The sequence below is a fragment of the Haemaphysalis longicornis genome, unplaced genomic scaffold (genome assembly GCF_048455015.1).
Source record: "Haemaphysalis longicornis isolate Haplotype H1 unplaced genomic scaffold, Haemaphysalis longicornis Haplotype H1 scaffold_9, whole genome shotgun sequence".
NCBI lineage: Eukaryota > Metazoa > Arthropoda > Arachnida > Ixodida > Ixodidae > Haemaphysalis > Haemaphysalis longicornis.
Window position 1 is genome coordinate 94,960,419 of NW_027526460.1, and position 24,616 is coordinate 94,985,034.

At 47.4% G+C, this 24,616-nt stretch overlaps 2 protein-coding genes across 2 annotated transcripts; one reads left to right on the forward strand and one right to left on the reverse strand.

Moving 5' to 3' along the window:
- Positions 1–10,237: 10,237 nt before the first annotated feature.
- LOC144152421 (uncharacterized) lies at positions 10,238–14,169 on the forward strand. The gene is made up of 4 exons (XM_077683688.1): positions 10,238–10,574; positions 11,805–12,489; positions 12,767–12,969; positions 13,520–14,169. Exons 1-4 carry the CDS (start codon positions 10,369–10,371, stop codon positions 13,995–13,997), a joined length of 1,572 nt encoding a protein of 523 aa, XP_077539814.1. The 5' UTR covers positions 10,238–10,368; the 3' UTR covers positions 13,998–14,169.
- On the reverse strand, positions 14,027–14,760 carry LOC144152422 (uncharacterized). Its single transcript, XM_077683689.1, has one exon. It carries the CDS (start codon positions 14,713–14,715, stop codon positions 14,098–14,100), a length of 618 nt encoding a protein of 205 aa, XP_077539815.1. The 5' UTR covers positions 14,716–14,760; the 3' UTR covers positions 14,027–14,097.
- Positions 14,761–24,616: the final 9,856 nt, after the last annotated feature.

Here is a 24,616-nt window from a genome sequence, read left to right on the forward strand (position 1 = left end):
CCATAACAATGCTAAAATTAAACTTTGTGTCCGTCAATGGTCACATAACAGCTTCGGTATTCAAGCCTTGCGCGTGAGTGCAAACTCCCCCTGAATTTTTTTAGCAGTTAACTAAAAGAATCCAAATAGCGTTCCAAGCAAACCGGTAGATGGCGCTGGCTGCGTACAGGAAGTTCTTCCTTCATTCAGTCATTCATTCATTGTCGGATTTAATGCCCCGACGCAACGCAGGGAATGAGGCGCGCCGTAGTGGAGGACTGCGGCTTAATTTTGACCACCAGGGGATCTTTATCGTGCACCGAAATCTCGCACACACGGGCGTTTTTGCTTTTCGCCTCCATCAGAAAAGCGGCCGCCGCGGCCGGGAATCGAACCATCGACCTTGTGCTCAGCAGCACAACGCCTTAGCCACTGAGCCACCGCGGCGAGTGTACAGGAAGTTCTGGACTTAGGACTATCTGGAAATGGAATGCCCCGCTGCATTTTTATTTCTAAGGTAATGTTTACGCTCGATCATCTACGTTCGCTTGTTTTCTTGCTCCAGTCGCTACCAACGCCACACATTTCTGTGACGTCATCCTCCGAAGCAGGTCTGCACGTAGAGGTTAGATTTTTCCATCCTTTCAGCCAATCGGAGAGGAGGTTGCTGCCTGGCCTCGTGTGGGCAGGCTAATATACAGCAGAATCGACGAGGTCCCACATAAAAGCGGGTACGGACAGCGGCCCCGATATATTTAGCCGCCTTAATCACACTTCGTGGTTCGCCGCCATGTGCGACCACTCTGCATATACTAATCGTGGTTACACCACTTGGGTGCTTATACATGGAGGCGCGCGTCTCCACTGAGGGAGGGCTGTTTGTACACACACACACACACACACACACACACACGCCATTCCCTTGTCTGGCCTTTTGCCTTCGCGTTCGGGTCGTCTGCTGTACCCGCGCCGCGGTTACCCGACAGCACGCAATCGGGCTTCACGATCTCGCACGGCGAGAACACACCACCGGCACTGTTCTCGCTCGCGAGGAAAGTGAGCGCGCGCGGGAGAGGCGCTTCGGGCGCAGTGGGTCACGCCGCGACCTCTAACCTTGACTTAGGCTCAGCGCTGGGGAGTATTGGCCCCACGCGGATGGCGACTGTGGTACGCGCGGAGAAAAAAGGGGCAAAAACAAAGGCTATTCTGGAGGAGAAAACCAGAAACCGAGGCGTCTTCTGCAGCACACGCGGTGGTCGTTGATAGATCGCAGATGGCGGGGTCTGGCGGCGGAGGGATTCCCTGATGGACATAGGTGCGCGGGGTGCGTTATAGGCCCTCCGCAGTGCCCGGTAATGCCGAGTTAATGGTCTGCTCCCATGTGCGTGAGCGTGCGGTGGCTAAAAAAAGGTGCAGATCGCGGTGAGAGCGTGCTGTGGTGTCGTTATTATGATGATGAAGACGAAGAAGACAATGATGAAACGGTTGGGCTGTTTCGAGATTTTGTTTGCGGAAGATGGCTCTCTTTCGTATAACTTTTTTTTCTGTATGCAGGTGAAGAAACCCTTCTTTTCCTGGACCTGTTACTTATCGGTTAAACGTAACTCGATTTTTCTTTGAGAGAAAATGAGCTACCAGAACAGGCGTGTTTTATCAGGACATTATTTTAATCGGTCGCTGTTTACGACAAAAAACTGTATTATTAGGAAGAAGAGAGGAACACATAAGGTCGCACTTTTTAGCCAATTACGTAATGACACCTTAGTGATTATTTTCCATGAATAGTGATACAAATGTAGCAGTGACACAGAAGCAAAAATAACGCCCTTTCCAGGGTGAAATCTGGCTCAAAATGGTAAACACATCAATAACGAATAGCTAACAGTGAAAGGCTTTTACTAATAGCCTATTTAAGTATTCAAGTTGAAGCGCTTAGGACATGGCTGGAAGGGGAGACCCGCCGTGGTGTTCATTGGCTAAGGCGTTGTGCTGCCGAGCCCAAGGACGCGGGTTCGATTCCCAGCCGCGGAAGCCGCTTTTCCAATGGAGGCGAAAAGCAAAAACGACCGTGTGTACGAGATTTTTGGCGCACGTTAAAGATCCCCAGGTGGTCAAAAGTAATCCCGAGCCCTCCACTACGGCACGCCTCATCGTCTGCGGCGCGTTAAACCCCACAATCAATCAATCAATCAATCAATCAATCAACCAATCAATCAATCAATCAATCAATCAATCAATCAATCAATCAATCAATCAATCAATCAATCAATCAATCAATCAATCAACCAATCAATTAATCAATCAATCAATCAATCAATCACATTGCTGGCAGGGGAAGATGACAACGCAAAAATGCCAATGCCTTTCTACTGGTGAACCAGGATGTCCAGAGAAACCGGGCGCAGTCCAAAAAGTGCACGAAGAAAAACACGTTTGTAATTTGCGATTAAGCATACTTTTCAGCTAATGAGCTGAATGACGAAACTTGGGGGGACTAGGGTTTTTCTAGCGGACGAGCACGGGGATGTCCGTTTCCCTGCCTCGTCGTAGGCATCTCATGCCTGTCCATGTAGCGCATCAACCCGAACCGCACGACTATGGAGGACAGCAGTCAGGTCGCATCGGGCCGTGAGACGTCGACCCTAACATCTCCCACCAGCAAAACTGCCGCCTCATCGGTGGCGTGCGCGTGCTTGGACGGTAAGAACACCGACCAAAACGTCACCCCAGGAGCCTTTCAAGACGGCAACACAAAACACTAGCTGTGGAGACAAAAAATGTCGGAAGCTGACACTAAAGCTTAAGATTTGGAGGTAGCGAAGCTGTATGCACCCCTCATGACCATCACGACGGTTTAAGTCCACGACTCTAGCCGACTTGCTTCTTTTTCGCTGCTGCACCGACCTTTACTGCATCATTGTTACTATAAGTGTGAGCTTTTGTCATTTTTTTTTAAGGGATTTTCATTGGACATACATTGGAGGGGCGCACGTTATGACGTATCTTTCTCGTTCCGAGCAAGTGTTGCCACGATTACGCTGAACGCTGGTGTCTTTTTTAGGCCAATCTTGGCTAATCTCCCTAAACTGGGTATGCTTGGCTTGGCAAACGTGCGCCGGGGACGCTGGGGGGGTCGTCGCGAGTTACGTACACACGAGCGCTTGGAATTCTTTTAGTTTTGTTAACTGCCGGGCGGTCACCTTGAGGCCTGCGCTCACGTGCGCGGGCTCGGCAATTTCGTTCTATTTTTACTGCGGACACGAAAAATGACAAGTTGGCTTTGCTGTTAGAAAAATTCGGTTCTAGACGATTTTGCTGAGGGAATTGATATGTGGCTAGCGGGACATTAACAGCTTCGCTGGAAAAGGAGACGAAGGGCTCGCGTTGTTGCATTGGTGTCCCTCACCCTGCCGAACAACTCGCTTAACAGTGAACCTTAGTTGAACATTCTCAGCAGGAGCGACGCGAAAATTCCATTTAGTAAGCAAGTTCTGTAAAAAAATGTGCTGTTATGTCGAGCCCTTATATTGCACCGCAAAATAAAAACAAGAGCGAAAGAAAACTTTGCTGCAGACCTTCCTGCATACCATAGCTATAATTTGCCCTTCACTGGTATTAACGCAAGCATACACGCACACCCGCAATAAATCTCGGCGAAACGATTTTAGGGCGACGGCTGGCCTACATTCCTGCGTCTCGATTTTCCGTTTCGGGCGCTGCTTTTCAACGAGTCTCATCTTCCCACGTTGTCCTTCATTTTTTATTTTCTCTTGACCATAATTTCAAACGCACCGGCAGCACGGCCCACGTGTGGTCGTTCCGGGTTTTTCCTTCCCGTGCTATCTTCCTGCGTTCGGCGACGTGAATCATGCATGCGTACGCGAGAGCCCCCCCGATTCTCACCCCGCTCCAACAGGCAGGCACGTTGATAGGCATTTCATTCCCGAACGCTCCTAATCACGGCTATCTACAAAGCCGCCACTCGGCGGGGGGCGGGGCGATAAAAGAAAGTGCTTTGAGCAATGAACCAGAGACGGACGACTGCTGTTGGCTGCGAGAGATGGGATGTGCGCGGTGACCTAGAATCCGGTCACTTTCTTCGAAGGGAACAACGAGAGGAACAAGTCGAAAAGAGACCCGGGAAAGGAGAGGAGTGTCCACTTTCCAATGTAGGTCAAAGGTCCTTCGCTCGGGGTCTCACGGCCTCGTTTGGAGAGAAAAAGCCCGAACAGGCCACGGCTTTCTTGCTAGGAGCAAAAGCAAACTGAAGCGCTTCTCAGTTCTTCTTGTTTGTCTTTTCGCCTAGTTCGAGCCTCGACGCGGATGTCACGAGCATGTCAGAGGCGTCGGTTGCGCGTTTAACGAACGCGGTGAAAACAGGAGAAAAAAAGACTGATCTGCGCTTTGGCAGTCCACGGCTTTTCTTAGAAAGTTTGTGAGTCGCGCATATGTTAACCAGAGACAAACGGACAGAAAGAAAGCGATGTGAAGTAAAAAGAGCAAGTATTTTTAAAGCGGCTCGAAAGGTGACCGCATCTGCGCCACCGTTTTTCTGTCTGATATGACGACGCACGGGGACGAAGCATACGCTCGCTCCAAATGTTAACGAGCTCGCGCCCAGCGATTGCGAAATTTTAAATCATGGACTAGCACTGAATGCGTAGCTTGTTAATATATGTCCAAAAAAAGACAGTTCGCGGCAACTGAATAAATGAAACGTATTTAAGTGTGCGTCATCAGACCATTCATAAAACACAAAACACCGTTTTCCTGCGAGAAAGAAAAGATGGATTCCTCCATGAGAGGCTTGTGCGGTGGTGCACACGGAACACTAACGCAAGTTCTGCCGGGCGGTTGTATCATCAGTAGAAACCCTAGAAACAACATTAACAACAACAACAACAACAAAAAGAAAAACGTTTCATACGCCAGTAACGTGCCGTGCTCGAGTCTGCGAGTACACCCCCTTTAGCGTAAACAGCGTTTTTGTGAACTAGAATGTGAAACAAGGGTAAGAACTAGCGTCTACACTGCTGGTTGACTCGCGTCAACGACTAGTGACGACATGTACACGTATAGGATGGATTAATGAACATCATTGAAAAGGCCCGTTATGAAGAAATTTAGCATACATGCTTGTTCAGGTTTGCGAAGATATAAAAGAAGTATTCTGTATTTTTTCATAAACGGAGGGAGGTGGGGGGCGGCGTCAGTTTACGCCATTTTTAGCTTAATAGAATCTGCAGTGCTCACAACTTGTGACGTCGAAGCATATGTAACACAAAAATAAAAATAAAAATAAATGAAACTTGGAGATTGGGAGAAAGTACTTTTTTTAAATTTTGACTCATGTACTTGTATTTGCCAAAAAAAATACGCTGAAGAGGATACAAAAAATGTAATCCTTGTGTTAAAACAGTGTCCGTTTAAAGTTTTATTCTGGTCCCGTGGGCGAACGTTACAATACGAAATGTTCAGGTGGCCCTTTAGGGCTCGAGGATGAACTATTTTAACAGAAGCTAAGTTTTGCTCGAGGAAGGTGTCTGAACTGTTTGCATCAAGAAAAAAACACTGGTAAAGCGAAAGGGATTGAGCAGTAAACAAGGCATGAACGATCAAGGCACTTTTGAGGGACTTGTCTAGCAAAATAGATGCACCAAAGTTGCGAAAAAGTTGCCCCAAGATGAAGTGCAATAGTAGTATTAACAGATCTACAGTTCACTCCTCAAAAAAACCGAAGTAGAACCGCTTTCCTCGGAAACGGCGGTCTCATTTCTTCCTGCTTCCCATTCATCCCGCAAGGCTTTAAAAAAAGTCGTCTAAATCAGTCTCCTAATTCTTACTAACCAGCAAAGCTCTTGCAGAATGAGTGCTACCGCAGGCTCGTGTTTAGAAACGAGATCACAGCGACGTACTTCTATAATAATCTCCGGCCCTCTATTCACACCTTACAGCTTTCTTAGAGTACATTTTCCTTCTGCGCCAGCTTGGCAAGTTGATTGCGTGAGAAGCAGCAGCGAAACAACTTAAACGATCCACGCCACGAAGGAGGCGAGAGCCAGAATAACGTTACGTACGACCCTCTTCGGGATACTTTTGTTATGTATGTTTCCTATTTTCTCGCCCCGTATCAAGAGCCCTTTTCGCGGAACAAAGCATCGCTTCCCTCCTCCGCCTGCCTAACGCGCTGAGGTGCCGTTATTTGCCATCGGTAAAACCATTCTTGCCCCCTCCTCCTCCTACAGTTCCCTGTACTCCGAAAGCAGTCCGCGGCGCCTTTCCTCCAGTCGTCCGAGCGTTGAGCGCACGCCCTCAGCTATCACCATCATAGAGGATCAAACGCGTGGACTGCGGGCGCTAAGCGAGGAGCTGCTGGGTTAAATTCTTCACGCTTGCTTTCTCGTCTTCTCGCATTACGGCCGTCTTACCCTTTTTCGTGATTATGCCATCCTTCCTGGCGCCTCGGTTCCCAAAGGCAAGGTCGAGGTCCGGTAGTAGAACTCGCGCGTGCACGCAACAGGGCAGGTGAGTGTCTGTGCTTGACCTCGTTTTACAACGCGTCGTTCTGCACCCAGGGAAGGAAAGGAAATGGAAGAAACGTGAAGGGGCGATAAAAGAAAGGTTGATTGTTACGAATAGTGCGTCGTGTACAGGGGGGGGAACGACAAATGAGAAAAGATTAAGCCGTCATGAGGCCGTCTAGAAGTCGTGAGAAATTTTTGGTAAGATCTCTTCAGACCGTTTTTTTTTTCGCGACCGGCATCTCACGTTTATAACGTTTTCTCGGAAGTATTAAATAACCGCATATCGCAAAATGAGGAAAAAAAAACGCTCTTGCCGAGTGCTGACTGTCGTTCGTTTTCATTGCATCTTTTTTAGCTTCATAATTGTCATTGGGTAGCCTACATAGTCGTGCATAAGCTGTGAAAATGACACCAGAAGGAACTTTGTGGAACTGATTGATAGTTTATCTTTTGATGAAAGTAAAACAGCCCATTGAGCCTGCCAGTAGTGCTAAACATACGGAACAGTGGCTTAGCTGTCAGATAAAGTCGACCCATTGGACACGAAGCCGCTGAGGGCTTCGCTGTTCTGGTGTACTGGTAAGGCCTGGTGTACTGGTGTATGGTACGGCCTGGTACGGCCTGGTGTACTGGTGGTGTACTGGTAGGTGATTACCAGGATACCCCGAAGCGACTGCGTGGTTATAAAACAAGGAGAGGTGGGACTTTGTCTGCTACTACTTAACCATCACTGGCCTGATTTTTAAAATAAAGCCTGCATTTCCCTGTAAAAGTATATCAGTTTCCAAGCGTTCCTTGTCCGCATAATGTGCGGAGCAAGCCTTTATAATTAGAATTGAACAAAAACAATCTACCGAAGGGACTTTTGTATAAAGTTTTCTTAAAGCTAGAGTAGTGCTTCAAGACATGTTATAAAAAAAGCACTTTACGGCAAGTAAAGTTTACAGCAAGCATAGGTAGTCAAGTTTGACTAAAAAACTGGAATCTTTAGCGTGTATATTTGGGCTATTTTCATAATAATTGCTAAAAAAGAACTTAGAGCAATGCATGCTGAAGACCAAAGCTAAAGAAAAAAATGGTTTGGCTTGAAAAAGGGGCGTATTTAACAGTAAAGCAGGCTGCTGAAAAGGACAATATTGACTAAAATTTATCTAGCATATTGCAGATTACATCTTGCGAAAAATGGCATAGTAAACAAATAAAACAAAAACCAAAGTCCCAAATCTTAAAAAGGCTGTATTTAATTCTTTAAAACATCCAATATAAATACAACCTTTGATTGACCCGTCCTGTTCCATGCCAGGAACAGGTACTCATAAACAGTGGTGTAACTTCCCATTTTTCTGGCTTTGGATACTATACAGATTTTAGTAGACCTTTTTTATTAAGGTGATATCAACACCTTCCATGCGCCGTTACGCTTGCAACGGCATTATTACGCTGGAAAGCGAGCATCTCGTGGGATCTCCTCCTGGCCTTAGTAAACTTCGCGCAAAACACGGCCCGGACTGGGTTCATTTTTACGCAGAGTGGATCCGGTCGCTCAGCAGAAATTATATATGGGCCTTCGTCTCGGAGAATGAAGGGACATTATTAATTTTTTCACCCTCATTCCAAAACCTCCTCTCGGCATTGCACCGACCTTTCAGTAAAGTTCATTCTTTTCTTCCTTCCTTGGATACAGAAGCTTTTACCTTGCGTACTTACTCATGGGAGATAATTTCGTTGGAATCTCTACGGTTTTTGTGTTACTAGTCGTCAAAAGTTCCTTCCCACATAAATACGCCTGCTGGCTTCCATCTCTGTGGTACCTGTATGGTAGAGTCACCTCTTAAACGTGACTGTAAACGCGAATCAAGTATTACGCTGACTGTTTGCGATAAATTAGCAGGACAATCCAACGCTTTCAAGAAGTTGGCCACGTCACAAAAGCCATGTCCAGAGACAAGAGATGAATTGGGAGCTTTAAATAATTTGCATTAAAAATACATTTTAAAAAATTTGGCGGTCACTTGAAGGGCGACGAAATTGGGCGGCTCGCAAGCCGTACTTTTTAGTATATCAGAACGGAGACAGAAAGAGAGAAAACTTTATTGAACTCTCAAGAGGTTGGCCCCATAAACGGCGGGGCTTGCTACTTCAGCTGGGGGTGAACATAGTGAGGCGAAAAAAGGAAGAAAAGGGGAAGAAGTACATAGTAACAATGATTAAGAGGGAGGAGAAAAGGAAATCAGTTGGGAACGCAGAAAAAATTCACAGCCTTAGGAGATAAAAATTATGAGGATCTCAAGGTTAAAGAACCTCGAGTAACCCCGAGTCAGACAAAAAAGTTATAAGAGCCTTTGTTCCTCGCGCTGCGTCAGCGCGATTTTGCCACGGACCTAGAAAGTGATGCAGTTCTAAAGAGTTCCCGCGTCGCGGTCGCACAAGAGTTCTTTTCGCTGGTTTGCGTCGGGTTGCATGCTGCTGGCAGTAGCACAAGAGATACGGTATGTCTTCTTTCACAGAGCACACAGCGCACATTGGCGAGTACGTCCAGCCTATCTAAAACAGGAAACTGCGAGTGAAAGAAACGTTGAGGCGTGGTCGGTGAAGGACATCCTCATTTTGCTTTGGTAGGCCTCGCGGAAAGCGGAAATTGCACTGAGGTTCAATCGCATGCAGAGGCAAGGGTATCCTAAGAGGTTCCTGCCAAGCTGACAGCTGCAGTTTCCATCCCAGTGCATTCACGGCCGTACTTCCGTCTTGTCTGGAATACGGGATTCCAACAGACACGAGCCGATTGCTGCGTCACAGACGACGTTCCCCTGGATGCCGCAATGACCTGGCAGCCACTGAAGCGAGATTCGGTGCCTTTCTCGTTGTCCAAGTGTTTGCAATGCATTTAACTCGCACTCAAGTTGGATCCTGTGTTGGGATGGCTTCATCAGTGCTTGTAAGTCAGGCCGTGAGTCGACAAAGATCACCCACTAAAAGGAGTGCCGCCCTTATAGCGGTTAACTAAGTGATGTAAAGGAGTGCCGCCCTTATAGCGGTTAACTAAGTGAAGGTGGACGACGTCTTGTGGCTGATTTTCTCTTTTGCAGTTAGTCCCACCGACGGAATCCGCACTTCAATAGCTGACGGGTCAGACGTCACGGACCCGTCTGTATATACCTAAACGTGGCCTAGATAACGAGAACTGTTGTGCTCCAGCGTTAAGAACCGCCTGGCTGGCTCAGGCAGAGATGATTTTTTGCCTATACCTGGTATGGTGATGCAAACTTCAATGGCAGAAAGGCAGGGTTGCTTGGGCGTTCAAAGTTGACCGGAAGAAGGCTCCGCACATGAGAGGAAGACACCAGTGCTAGAGGATGGTCAGCACACCAGGTTACGTGACGGAGGCTGGTGCAAAGGAACTCTTGAGCTTGGAGTGTCTGGACTGACATGCACCTTGCTTCGCAGATAGTTCCATTCGTAAATGTGCGCCTTGGAAGGCCCAGGAAGATGCGTAGAACTTCAGCCTGTGTGCTATAGCACTCTGAAGTTCGTCTTAGACAAAACAATCAGCGCTGGGAGGCTGTACCGCAGAAGGCCAACAAAAAGTGCCTTATCATAAAGTCGTAGTAGTGAAGGCACTCAGCAACGCCATGTAGGCTATGTACACCCTTTGTCAAAATTTTCTAGGCCAATCCTAAGCCTTCTCGACCGCAAAGAATGCAAACAATAGACCCTTTTCAGAATGCTACGGGCATAGCGGACGAGCGGAAAGCCAGTCGGGCAACCTGGAGCGCGGCCATGATGAAGGAAGCCGCGATACGGCGGCAACGGCGGTACCGAAGTGGCTGTAGCGCGCCTCTGTAGATCGCAGTACCGGGCGAGTGATATGGCGTGCGCGTCTCGAAAATTGGTATTTCCTATTACCGGATGGGACAACAACCTCTCCGGTATACCGACTCTCAGCGAGAAGCGCATATTGGAGTTTTACTCTATCAAGTCTACCACGGAGCGTTGCTTGGAGCGCAGCTACAACTTTAGCGTAGAATCCTACGTTGTGCCATCGTCCGTGAAGACAAACAGCTGCAAGCAAAGGTATGCTCTCTCTCTTATTAAGGTTCACGAATGATCAAAGCGCACTTCGTATCAATACTGTGTGTATTACACTGCAGCAAGCTTGTTACCATATAATTGTTTGCGTGAGAGTCGATCGTACAAAGTAGGCGCTGAGCAGTTTGATGCACCCGAAAAGTGGACGTAACTGCGACTACTGGATCGTAAAGTGGAAACAACTCACAGAATTCGTCGTTTTTGTTGCGTCGTTCTCTGAAGTGTGAACATTCCTGAAGCACTAAGTCGCACAGCGCTTGAGGTTCGGTAAAATATGCATTCCCCTTCTGAAGTTGCGCGCGCTCTTACATCGCTGCAACTGTGCCTGCGAGTGAGCAACACCAACGAAATCCCGACCAAGTAGTAATTTTATTAATAGGGAAGGAGCTTGTGTTTCTGTGAAACAGCCGGAAATGCGTCTTGAGAAACCAGCAACGTAAGTGTAAGCTTCTAGGCGTGCGTCCTAAACGAATTCTATAAGCTCTAAATACATTAAAGAGGAAAGACAGCTAAACGTGCTTAACTATGAAGTGGCTGCTTATTAGAGAAAAATGGCGCCAGTAGAAGTGCATTGCAAATTAAAACATGTACTACAAGCTCCGGAATCAAAACGGCACTCGTGAAGTTATTAATTTCTGTGCAACTAAATTTCATAAGTGTTACTGAAGTTCTGACAAGCAGTTACAGAAGGGTTCTAAATGTGAAGAGCTTGCCATGACGGTGACGAAAAGTGTTACACAAGTGTCCCATAAATTTCGGCTCGAGGAAAGCGACGAGGAACCAAAATGTGCAAGTTTTCATGCAAGGCTGTGTCAGAACGTGCTACATCCATGTACGGCAGATGTGGTTCAACCAAACCTGAGCAGCATTGAGCTCGGCTAGCGTACTTTCGCGTTAAACTGCTCTGATCTCGGCATAAATTTAATGCTATGGCCACGCAGCATTCTGTGTTTAATCTGCAATAGCTCATCCCTTTCTCTAGCATTCCCCTATGCACCTATGCATGCCCATTATGTTCCACGAATCATTTTCTCCCCTGGACAGTGGAGGAGCTCAAGGAGGTTTCAGACACAGCGTTTCAACATTACGATCTGCTTTCGCAGTAAAAGCCAAGGCACTTTATTAACCATCTGAGAGATGAGCTTGTGGAATGTGCGTAAAGTTCACCATTTGTAAGTATAAATGTTGTGTGTAACTTTTTTTTTTTTTTTTCAGTGATGGACTATTTTTTTTGAAGGCGGAATGCCACCGCAGCAAGAAGAAGAATTCGAAACCTTACAGCGTTATTGCTGCAATAGACAGGCAAGGGGCCATTGTCGATGGCAGCTGTGAGTGCGCGGCTGGAAAACTAGCGTGCAATCATTTGATGGCAATGCTGCGTACAGTTTCCCTCCTCCAGGCCAAAGGGTTCTCGGAACCCCCTGAACTCTTGTCATGTACGGACCTTCCCCAACAATGGCGGGTGCCCCGTACCTGTTCTACAAAAGGAAGGTCCATTCAGGACGTTGACTGGAGAAGCGTGAGAGAAGGTGGACTGATTGTTCCAAAGTTCGGACGGCCGACTGAGCGTCGGCTTTTCCCCCGCAACGAACAGCAGCAAGAAGCGGCCAAAGTTGAGCTCGCCAGAAATTTGTTGTCACTGGACCCCGGCGATGTGTTTGCGCTGGGTTTGTTGAACACTCCTGGGCAGCCGTACAAAAGGACTAGATATGGCCTGGCGCCAGCTTCTTCTCCAATGGCCTGCCAACAGTCACTCCTGCCGCATGGCTTCGATGTGCGTGTGTCAGGGATTTCACCTGCAGCCCCTTCCCCTGCTGAAGCTCTACCTGCACCAAAGTTTTTTGAAGGTTCCGACACATGGGTTCCTCCCACCCATCTGAAAGAAAACAGGATCCTGCAGGTATGTTTGCGCATTGTGCCCCTTCATTGGCTTTATTTTTATCAAAGTTTACCTCATGCGTACTAGCCGTTACCAAACGCTGTTGAACCATTGAGCCACTGAAACGCATGTGTACAAATGACAATATTTATTTTTTACCAGAGTAGTGCCCAGCTGCACTGACGTGCAGCTTGTGCATTATTAGTCCATATATTTAGAGTGAATTTTATCTGCCACAAATGAAGCTTGGTTAGTTAGTGTAAGCGAATGTATTCGGTTTTTTTTTTCCGATGAACAGAAGGTGTGCACGACGCCAGCTTCCTCTGCTCAGCTTGAGCAGGACACACGGAAACAGGCAAAAAGTGGGAGGTGGAGAGAGGAAAGGAGCCTGCGGGTGACATCATCCAACTTTGGTGTCGTGGCAACAAGGGCTCGCTGGACCTCGAAAGGCTTGAAAGCCTTTACGGACACCAAGGACCTGTCTAACATCGCTCCCATAAAGTACGTAAACTGGCCCAAACGTCATTTTTCAGTTTTCAAAATACCTTTCACAGTAAAGAGGCACAACCAAACTCGGCCTTTTCGAAGAGACTTCACCATTTAAGGGGGGGGCATGCTGCTGAATGTCTGCCAAGCATATTTATGCTACTTGTATACACAGCTGCAAGATCTTGGAAAGTAGCCTTACTATGGTTGAAGCATTACCGGTTGAATATTTAACTGAGCGTTCTCGTTCGCTACTATTCGGCTCAATGTAGGTAGTTTTACCTTTTCCTTGAAATTTTATAGTTGGTACTTGGCTACGTCAGATTCCTTCTAGTGTATATCCTGCAATAAGGCTCTAAAAACTGCATGTCTGAAAATGAACTTCAACGCTGTTGCGTGCAAAGCATCAAATCGAGCACTCCCTTTGTACTGCAGTGGGTTAAGCTGCACCTTGTGGGGAAGTCATAGTAGTTCTATGGTTCAACTGGTTACAATGCTGGGAATGCCGGTTTGGGTTTGTACTTTTACTTTGTACGAACACTATTTTTTGCTGTTTCATGTGCAGGTACGGAATTTCGAACGAGCCTCTAGCAGCCAGAAGGTATGAGGAGGTTTTGCGCACCATGGGACACCACGTGACTGTCAGCACTTGCGGCCTGCTGGTGAATCCGGAATTTCCATGGCTTGGAGCATCACCCGACAGGATTGTCTTTGACCCGACAGAGCTGGGCTATGGTGTTTTAGAAATCAAGTGCCCATATTCACTCCGTGACAAGACCGCAGACGAGCTTGTTGCAGAAAGCTTTTGTTCTGAACTGAGTGACAGTGGCCCCAGGCTTAAGCGAAATCATTTTTACTACTCGCAGGTAATCGGTCAGATGGGCGTGTCTGGCCTGAGCTGGGGAGACTTCGTAATTTTTGGAAAAGATTTCATGCTCGTTGAGAGGATTAGACTGTGCCTGAGCGAGTGGGAAGCGTTAAAAGCAGACCTGGACGACTTCTATTTTTATACTTTGCTGCCGTACCTGGAAAGCTGTCAGTAAGAGGCACACTGCCGTAGTAGGGCACCAAGTCAAACATTTCCACAATAAGCGTACAGGTTTATTATTTACACGTGTTTGTATAGTGCTCAGTATGCACTCATCAGTTTTCTTCCTTCAGCAGAGGAGGTTGCAGGTTGCTCAAGATAGCACAAACTGCCCATATTTGATTGGCCAAGGGGGCTAAGGAGATCGGCATGGAACGATCAAAAATGTGGTATGTCTTGATACGCTGAATCCTCCGTTCAACATGGATGCGGAGCGCTGCAATTTCTTGGGTCTTCTGGGCTTCACGCTCCGTAAATTTCCCGTCTTTCAAGAAAGGCGGTATGTTTAGCTGAACACCCTTTTCCGCAAGAAGGTCCTCGATTCGAAAACCTTTGTCGGCCATTACTGAATCACCGGGATCGAACCTCTTTTTCAGGAAACCGCTCCTGATAACACATTCTCTGTCGGACGTGCTTCCTGTGAATAGTTCTGACACGTAGGTCAGCACCCCACTAGGTGCCACACCAACAAGCCCTTTAAACGTGTGGCCTGACTTGTAATGTGAATAAACATCCGATTGCGTCACGAATGATGACGGCACATCACAGTGAATCTCGGTTGCATCGAGAAGCACACGAGTTGACCTGTATTTGTCTATAAATGCTGCTGGCATGGCAGCGTCAACTGCACATCGGGATTGCCATATGGGCAGTTCAGTCATCTGCAAGTACATAAAGTCGATCCAGGATGAAAATATCCTGGATACAGTGCTGGTTGATACATTGAACAAGTCGCCAATGTCCCGATGAAATAACCCAAGCCGGAGCTTAATCAAAACCAGAAAAAGTTGGTTTTCGACATTGACCTTGCGCCGTCGGCCACTGTTTCTATGGCCACTGCTGCCCTGGTGCCGTCTAATGTTTTCGCCGTCTTCCCCAGCGTCCAGAAACGTCAGAAAACGAACAAAATGGCCATAGCTCCTCAACCCAGTATAGAACTGAATGTCCTCATCGCTTTCTTTAAATTTTTCTATTCCAAATGGAGCATTCTTTTCTTCCAGGCTTTCAATGTTGCGCTGAGCCTGAACGAGCTCGTCACGAAGCAGGCCAAGTTCCTTTCCCTGAGCAGTCAGTTTATGCTGTACGTCCTGGAGCTCTTTTTGCAGATCAGCTTCTTTTTGCTTGCTTGCAGCAGTAAAATCCTGTAGCTCACTTCTTTGTGCATTTAGCTGTGCTTGCAGGCTCAACACACTTTCCCTGTTTGCAATTTCTTGTCTGTCCAACTGCTGCTGCAGTTTCTGCTCATTTTCCCTGCTTGCTGCAAGTTCCATTTCCAGTGCAGCAATGGTGTCTCTGCAGCCGCACACAACAGCTGAAGCCTGCCCCTGAATTTGAAATTCACTACCCAGAAATATTTCCTGTAGTGGGGCGTGATTTTCATGAACTGTGCTGGGTGCAGCTAGCTGCTGAGAGAGAACATCCAGCGTGGGAGGTTGGTTTTCACTTCCATGTTCTGCATCATGCAGTGAAAGCAGACTGGGGTCTGGATTGGGTAGGTGACATTCTTTGCTGTGCTGCTTTTTCGTGGCAGGGTTGAACGTTCGTTCACGAGGTGGCTTCCTTGGCGGCTTTGATTTCCGAAACGAAAAAACAGAAGGCACAGCTGAGTCACGGAGCAGCCGCCGCCCACTTGCTACACTAGTCCAGAAGTCGGACTCTACAAAGTGCTCCGAGCAAACTTTGGTTGCCTTTGAAATTTGAAAGTGTGGTCCTTCGTCTCTCTTGATCGCAGCGATCCATCTCCTCTTCATTTCTTTTTCAGCTGGGAATCTGTGATAAGAAACCTGCAAACAGAAACAAACACTTCATAGTACCATTTTTACTATTCATCACACGACCAAAGCAACGCTGCTTAACCAGTTGGGCTGTGGGGCTGGTGTGGTTATCAGTTAAATAAAATACTTAGCTCAGTGCACTGAGACCATGCCTCTGTCTGTCTCGTATGCTTACTCGCCAACGCGCAACTAATGTGGCGCAGTGCGAGACCGCTTTTCGTGCGAAACCAAACAAGTTGAGATGCAGAGAGAGTTGACGCCTAAAACAAATGCGTAAAATTGGCTAAGTTGGTACGTCAGTACCTGGATCGCAACAACTCGAAGGATGGGACGGTAAAAGACCAGAAACGACGCGGTGTTCGTCGTCCTTTTGCTATCCCGTCATTCGCGATGTTGCTACCAAGGCTTGCAACACGCCGCGCAGCTCGCTTTAACTACAGATAATGCCGTTTACGAGCGGCGACACGGTGCAAACCTCTGCAGCAGGCTGACGGAGGGGGTTTCGTAAAGCAAGAACAAATGCGCCAGAACGTAAGAAGCGGGCGTGCGCATTACGAGGTGAAAAACCAAGACGACGACGAACAGTGTCAATGCCACCAAACACCATCTTACGTACCTTTCGTCCGGCTGTGTCGACGTATCCGTGCAGTTTGCAGAGCGGGACGCAGCAGTGAGTCGGCATGATGCCGGGCGAACTCGTAACCACATGTGCAGATGAAAACAACAGTGAGAAAAAGCACAGACACCGATGCGAGTGAACAGAACGCCGAGTTGACTGCGGGTGACTACGAGAACGCCGCAATTCTTCCTTTATGATGGCGCCCCTTGCGAATGGCGTCAGTGTTGCCATCATGAGAGCTGGCGTTTGTACTATGTTGCCAACCTTTCTGAAAAGGGTCTATAAGCTTTGCCTTTAAATGTGGCAACAATATTTTACAACAGTACGAAAGAAAGGTGTTTTCTATAGCTTTCCGGCACAAAAAGTTTCAGCCTCGCTCGGGACGTAAGCTTGTACATTGAATTTTTTGCGGCCTGTGCGTTTACGGTTTGGCCTAGAAAATTTTGACAAAGACTACATAGCTGGCGGTACTTTAGAACCCACGTTTGCTAGCATAGGTATAAACAAGTTGCTGGAAGACAGAAACAAGCGCGTCGCGAAATAAATTAAATGAAGATCGATTGGTGGATCTTTAAGAACGCGTGAGCACCTCGTCTCCTTTTCTCGCGAACCTGAGGCGCGTTGGGTAGCTCTAGCCAGGAGATTCAGGAGGCCCTGGTACTCAGAGCTACCGAAGTCGTGGCTGGCCTCCACCCTGCCCCTGCCAACCCTCAGTAACCGTGGCTCAAATAAAAGTCTCTCTCTCTCTCTCTCTCTCTCTCTCTCTCTCTCTCTCTCTCTCTCTCTCTCTCTCTCTCTCTCTCTCTCTCTCTCTCTCTCTCTCTCTCTCTCTCTCTCTCTCGGTCCGATGCGAACGCCTTGCTCTGGATTGACTATTACGCAACACAGCGTTTCTTGCGCACCCCTCATACGAATGCATGCTTTGCGCTCTAACCATCTCAATGACCACGTTTGTACGCTTTAGCAGCGGCGTTGTCTGCCTGTAGCTCATTTTGTTGCACACAACTATCGGTTTGTCGTCACCATTATTCCCATTACAATTCCTCTCCTGCCTCCCTGCACTAGCTGCTGTCAGCGACAGAGCCAGCAATGAAATAAAAGTTCGAAAGCATTACAGGATTGCTATCACGCATTAATGTGTCTAAAAGCCTTTATGAGACTACATTTCGTCTTAGCGTCTTGTATGCATTGTGGAAGTAAATTAAACATTGCAGGAACATAATAGTTACGGATTCTTTGACCGTATCTCGTATTACAGCGGGGTGCAACATAAGGATTCTTTTGATCCAGCAACGAGCAGGCACATAGGGAGTTTTGTACAGGCTTAACCAAAACTGTTTCAAGACAACAGTTTCTATCAGTGAAGAATTGAAATGAGGCAATGACAAGGCTTTGAACACGTCAAATTCAGTGAAGATGATAGCTGCTGTCAGAGAATCGGTCGTGATTCTCTGACGGCAGCTGTTATCTTCACTGACCTGAGTGGGTACGTGGGTACGCTATCGTCGCAGCTGAATGGGAATTGGTGAAGCGGCCATGAACATCCGGAGGAAACTTCACCGTCATTGGCCCCTCCACTTGAGCGGGATGTGACCAGTCCGAAGACCATTCGGAGCTCCGCCCCCACACGCTACGAGTGTGTATTATGTAACTTCATGAAACCCGCATAGCACACATGCCATGTAGCAGCAAATCATTGTCAGGCGAAGCCGTAACGCTTTCGTCTTCAAAGCACGTGCGCAGACTTGAGTGTTACGGTGCAGCCTTCCTTGGCGAAGTGGTGAAGCCACTGCTATGACGAGGAATCCCCTGCATGGCATGTGGCCAATCGGGTACCTCGAAAGCCGTGTTTTGTGTGACGTATGTTTCAAGTAGTGCTTAACTCACGCGTTTGTCACTTCGTGTCCTTGGGTTCGATACCCGTTCCCGCCACGGTTTCCTCTTTTTTTAAATGGAAGCGCCTGAGATTTTTAGGGCTATACGCTGCTCACAAAGCCGGCCGGTTTTTTCACCTCATGAGCCACATAAGGCTTTCGCATTATTAAACTGATAACCAAAAGAAATTATACTGACGCAGGTACGCTCTATAAGAAAAGGCCGTACCTTAGTAACGCCACAGATTGAAGGGACCTGCACAGGTATTTTTCTTTTCCGCATCGTCGCCCGTATTTAGTGGTCGTTGACCCCATCAGTGTGAAATAAAAGTGGTCGATCTATGCATTCGTTACCAGCGTCTACTCTCGCACACAGACGCACGCAAACGAACACACAGGTTGCGTCGAAGTAGCCAGAGTTAAGCAGAAACGAAATCAGATGCTAAAAGCGTAGTCACACCACCGCTGCCCGCTGTTTCTCTGTCTAGGACACTTCTTTCTCCGTGGTCTGGGACGTCTCGCTCCACGAAGAGGGCCATTTCTGGACACGGCTTTCGCCGCGGGGGCCGAGATAAGCCCCCAACCCTAGTCAGGGTGGTCAACAACAAAACGCCGTAATGTGGCCGCTTCCCATCTCTGGCTTTCCCGCGCGCGAATGACAATGGAGCGTTCAAGCTGTCGACGCCTGCGTGCAGCGAGCAGCGGAGCCTCGCATAGCCGCGCTTTGGCCGCCAGGATGCGGCGGTGTAGAACATCGTCGCCGTTAACCCCGTTCGCACGCAGCTGGACTGCGCGCTTGCCGACTACAAAACGGACTGGTGGTGGTGGTGGTGGTGGTAATGGGGACCCCGCTGCCGACTGATATTCACCAAGAAAGGAAGAATGTGGGAGCGCCGCCACGACCGATCTTGCACTTATATGCAAAACTATCCTTCCCACCTGCCTCACTACGCGCACGCCTATACATGCAAACAGCCTGTCCGTACAGGGTGTAGGTGCGGTGTACTAAAACATAGTTTAGATGCCAGTAGAATGGCTCATACCCGCTCAGGGGGATTGGTCAGGAAAGGGACGCTCACCGAGAGAAGGAAACTATGCTCGGGAATCAAAGAAACATATATAAAGAACACATTAAGGTGGGTTAGGAAAAAAATATAAACAGAAATAAAAACTATACCCATTTTGAGAAAAATCACCGTCGTCGTTGTTGTAATAATTTAAAAAAAACACACGTGTGATCCGATGGGACCTCAAACCCGTGTCGGTATTGCACCAGCCCAGTGCTCTACCGGCTGTGCTATCTCCGCACGTTGCGAGCAGAGAAAAAAAGTTGTATTTGTTGTTCTTCCTTTCTTTGTGATGCATGCGCAATATTCACCAAACTATAAATTGGAAACGGAAAAGTTGTAAAATTGTGTGCAACGGAACACCTGAACCTGATGGCACGTGAGTATATACACGGGTGTCCCATCTATCATGCACCAAGATTTAAAAAAAAAAGAGCAATGTGGTTACTCGAAGAAAACCTATGGCATAATGTTTGCAGTACAGTGGAGAAGCGGACAGTAATTGTTTTCGTAATAAGACTTCATTAATTAACTGTAATTAATTATCTGATTCGATAAGTACTCTCCTAATCATTAAAGTGTAAATGAGACACTTGTAGATACCCACGAAAGGTACCTAAATGAGGCAGTTTTAGCGACAAACTAATTGCGTGCTCATTTATTCTGACTGATAAAGAAACCCCGCGAAATATGAAAAATACCTCGTGACGGCGCTCCCGCCCGCCTCGTGGTAACAGAGCTCAAAAGAGTCAAAAGCTATGCCTTCGATTAGCTTTTGACTGCTTCATATAGGTGCAAAATATACGATTTTCTTCGTCTTTTCGGAGCGACGAATGGTCGTTTCCTGCCTCAACGGAATCGTAAACGGTCACTCGTCGACGAAACGTCGATACCCGAGTGCGCCAAACGTGGCGTGCGAATCGCACTGCGGTTGCGGTACGAGGGAACCCGCTATTCGCACGCAGACTTGCGGTGTACATACGTGCGCAGACGACGTGGCCTGTAGCGCGCTCAGAGTCACTGAACCTCACGCATCGTTTGGCACAGACACAAGAAACGTGGAAAATAAGTACTGCGGGCTCGTTATGCTCTCCACTGCTGACGCCGCTGCTGCCTTTTTTTGTCGGCCCTATTTTGTGACTTCATTACTTTGTCTTCCCTGGCGGTCCAGCGTGCTGAACGGCAGGCAATTGCTGACGAGCTCCTTCCGCGCTTTAATTTTTTTTCATGTGCATGCTCCGAAGATTTGCACGATAAATTAGATCATTGGTTCTATAACGGGGTGCAAGCACAACAAGGGGCCCACGTTCGCTTTTTCGAGTATACATAATCGAACCTTACCACCGTCCCCGATGACTGCACCGATGAGCAATACCTACCCCCCCCCTCTCCCATTCACCTGATCGGTGACGTAAGGTTGCCGCCTCTCCTTCGACACCAGCTCTCCAAGCGCTGCATAGAATAAAAGTGAAATAGGGTAAAGAAGTGCGCTGAAATAGGGTGACATAGGGAAGTGCGCTGAGTATACTGAACCCCTATATATAGCCTTCATAGATTATGAGAAAGCATTTGACTCGGTCGAAACCCTAGCAGTCATTCAGGCATTACGGAACCAGGGGGTAGATGAGCATTATGTAAGAATACTAGAGGATATCTACAGTGGGTCTACAGCTACCATCATCCTCCACAGGGAGAGCAGTAAAATACCTATAAGGAAGGGTGTCAGACAAGGAGACACAATCTCTCCAATGGTTATTCACAGCATGCTTACAAGAAGTATTCAGAACGTTGGATTGGGAACAGGTGGGAGTAAGGGTTAATGGAGAATACCTCAGTAACCTCAGATTTGCTGATGACGTTGCCTTGCTTAAGCAACTCGGGGGACGAATTCCAAAGCATGATTACCGCACGGGACAAGCAGAGTAGTCGTGGGCCTGAAAATGCAGAAAACTAAAGTAATGCTCAATAGCCTCGGGAGAGCACAGCGGTTTGAAATAGGTGGCGAGGCAGTGGAGAGAGAGAGAGAAAGGAAGTACGGAAAGGCCGGGAGGTTAACCAGGTGTAGAGCCCGGTTTGCTACCCTGCACTGGGGGAATGGGGTTCAGGGGATAAAATAAAACCGACACCGCACTCAGACTCGGGAACGAACGGTCATTTTCGGCGAGGGCGAAAAAAAGTGAAGTGTAGCTACCCTTGCAACGTCATGTCACGCTACACAAGCGAAACCTGAAGTTTGTGCTGCGTTAGCCAGGAGATGGCGCTAGCCGCTCCGTTCATCATCATATAACGAATTTTGTTTTCAGCGATTCTAGACGTTTTTGTAGGTGCTGGATCCTTAAAAAAAGTGCTAGTACATATTCGGTAAGTTAGTGCGTTTCGCCAGCCGATTTTTCAACAAAAGGTAAAAAAACAATGACTTATCAACTTAGCGAGTTCGGTATATCAAGATTAACCGCCGCAACGCCTTCGTTACATAGAGGTCGCGAACACATGGGCTTTAAAGGGGGTGGAAATGGGGAATTGAAAAACTTCATTAAATCCAGGAATCCGTTACATAGAGGTTCGTTACATCAAGGTTTAACCGTATACTTTCTAACGCGTTTTTTTTTTTTTTTGCTATCGCAAAAATACGCCCATGTCTACTTTTAATTAAAAGAACACTGCTAGTATCAATTACGCATTGATGTTTTGCTTAAAATATGCCTAATGTTTATTTTAGCTCAAAAATGTTGACAAATATGAAGTATATGCAACTAGATTTAGTAGCTGGGAAATGTTTTGCCTTTTTTTTTACGTTTGGCTGGGAGGTTGAATTGGGGGAGGGACGGACGGACAGACAGACAGACAGACAGACAGACAGACAGACAGACAGACAGACAGACAGACAGACAGACAGACAGACAGACAGACAGACTAAAATTTTATCGTTTCAGTCGCATGAAGCGTCGCCTTACGGAAGGGATCAATCAAAGATAACAACTAAATGTTTCGCGTGATCAAAACCGAGGGGAGAGTGTCGTCGTGCAGCAGTGCAACGTCACCGCCATGCTTCGCAAACCGAAGATGCTAAACACAACCACACCTAAAGTCATTTCTGACTGAAGCTCCAAAACAGACAATGGCCCACAAAATTTATGAGACGGTTCCAAAATATTGTTAAAGCCAAGCACGAAAAAATACCCGGCACAAAAAAGAAAGCTTCTGCAGTCGTTTGATGGTCGTCGTAGAAGATTGCTGCTAACCTTTTTAGTCGTCTATGATGTGCAGTAAAAAGCGCGCACGCATGAAAAATTAAAATGCCGGATTGAATAAAAAGCACTTCGTGCAGGAAACACGATGAAGCGCCCCAAAGCAGACGCAGGTTTTGCAAGCGGACTATGCTTAGGAGAGCATCACGTGAAGGGAGTACTGCTAACAGGCCGCTAATTATAAGTCGGTTAACTCGTTCATCGACGTAAGGCTGTAAGGCAGATGCTTAAGCAGCAAAATAACGGAGCATACTTACTACTGAGGCGCATATAGGCCGCCAAGCATATCTGAATCGAGGTGAATTATAGTCCTCTCACTGGCCCGGCAGACGTACCGGCTCTCTCATCGCACTTCTATTTCAGCCGCAGTCGACCAATTAAGCGAAAACAGGGGATGAAGCCCCACTGTCGTGACTGTTGTTTTGAACGAGGCTCCGCTAGCGTTCACTTTAGAGGAATGTCGAATCGATGTAATCACGCATGCGATACGCCTCTGCAAGCATGAAATGGCATCGCATCGCGATACTGAGGAACACAAAGCAATGAAGAAATTGAAATCGCGAATTAGCATAACAAAAGAAGCCCGCTCACGCTATTCCAAAGAGCATTCCGTGGGCAGCTTTCCAAACTGGAAACAGTGCTTGTAGTGTCTGGGACAGTGGGTGTTAGTTTTCGTATGCGTAATTGCATTTGCATAGGAAGAATACCCGAGCCAGAAGACGCAGCTAAACTTGAGTTTGGGTGGCTATTTGCAGCGCACTCGTTCAATGCGGAAGAGTGCAAACACTCACGCGCGGTTGGGCGGCGCGGTTGGGCGGCGCGGAGCCGTGGTCACCTGCTGCGGATAGCGGAAAAGAGAGCTCAATCCATATAACAGATGTCCCACGCAACGAGTCGCTGGTTCAACCAACGCACGTACTTTTTTTTTCCATGACTGCGTTTCCATTGCACGTGCTGTGTTAATTTCGGGGATGCAGTTTGAATGCACGCCCGCACAATGCCCACGTGGGAGGAAGGTCATGTAAAACAGGTGTCCGGATATACCTTTCGAGGTAACAATGGAGGAAAATCCTCAGGCCGCCATCTCTTCTCTTCTAAATTTAGTGTATACCGGAACAGCAGAAAAGACGACTAGTCACCCCTCCCCCCTTTATACCGTCAAACCTCTTTATAACGAAGTAACTAACCGGGACAGCAAACTAGTTCGTTATATCCGATATTTGTTGTAACAGTAGATGTAAAAATCGGCTGTAACAAATCGACAGTCTGGCTAGCGGAAAAATAGTTGATACAAAAATGCATTTTTAAGGCTTCCAACCCCGCTGTAAACAAGGTAACCCTCATCTTTCTCCTCGTGGCATTTCAGGCTGCATGAGCCGGAACATGAGTACGTGAAATTACAACAAAACAAGGTACATTAGACAAAACAGGCCTGCGTGTTTATTTATTTGATGGAGGACGTAATCTTCATCTGGTGGCTATTGACAGCACTCAGCAGGGTGGAGTTTTCCACAGTGCCCACGAACAAAGGGGCCTTTATACTTTTGCAGTTTAGGATGCCAAAGGGTTTTCCCAAGTAGCTTCCCAGCCTCGTGGTCAAATATTTCCTCGTTATATCCGATATCGCGAGCGGCTGACGGTTTCAGTTTCGTTATAAAAGAATAAGTGCCATTGAAACAAACCGTGACCAACCAAAGATCGTATTTAGTTCACTATAGCCGACAATTCACTATATCAGTGTTCGTTATAACGAGGTTATACTGTATATCCATGTTCTACCCCTTTTTACCCCCGTTTCCCCACATTAGGCTTTAGCTGTCGAAGCACTTAAGTGCCCCGATGATTTTTTGCATACATGAGGTTTGTCTTACGGTAGTGTACTCGCCAATGCCGTCCTCCCGAACATATTCGTCTTATAAAATCATAATTTCCCGCTCTGCTTCTCCGTCACAGTCACTCCAGTCCTGGAGCCCACTGCTGGTCCTGGTCGCC

Coding starts and splice junctions, on each gene's coding strand:
- LOC144152421 (XM_077683688.1), top strand. CDS start 10,369: ATGGCGTGCGCGTCTCGAAAATTGGTATTTCCTATTACCGGATGGGAC. Junction 12,490..12,766: donor AAGAAAACAGGATCCTGCAG/GTATGTTTGCGC, acceptor TCCGATGAACAG/AAGGTGTGCACGACGCCAGC. Junction 12,970..13,519: donor TCTAACATCGCTCCCATAAA/GTACGTAAACTG, acceptor TTTCATGTGCAG/GTACGGAATTTCGAACGAGC.
- LOC144152422 (XM_077683689.1), bottom strand. CDS start 14,715: ATGTACTTGCAGATGACTGAACTGCCCATATGGCAATCCCGATGTGCA.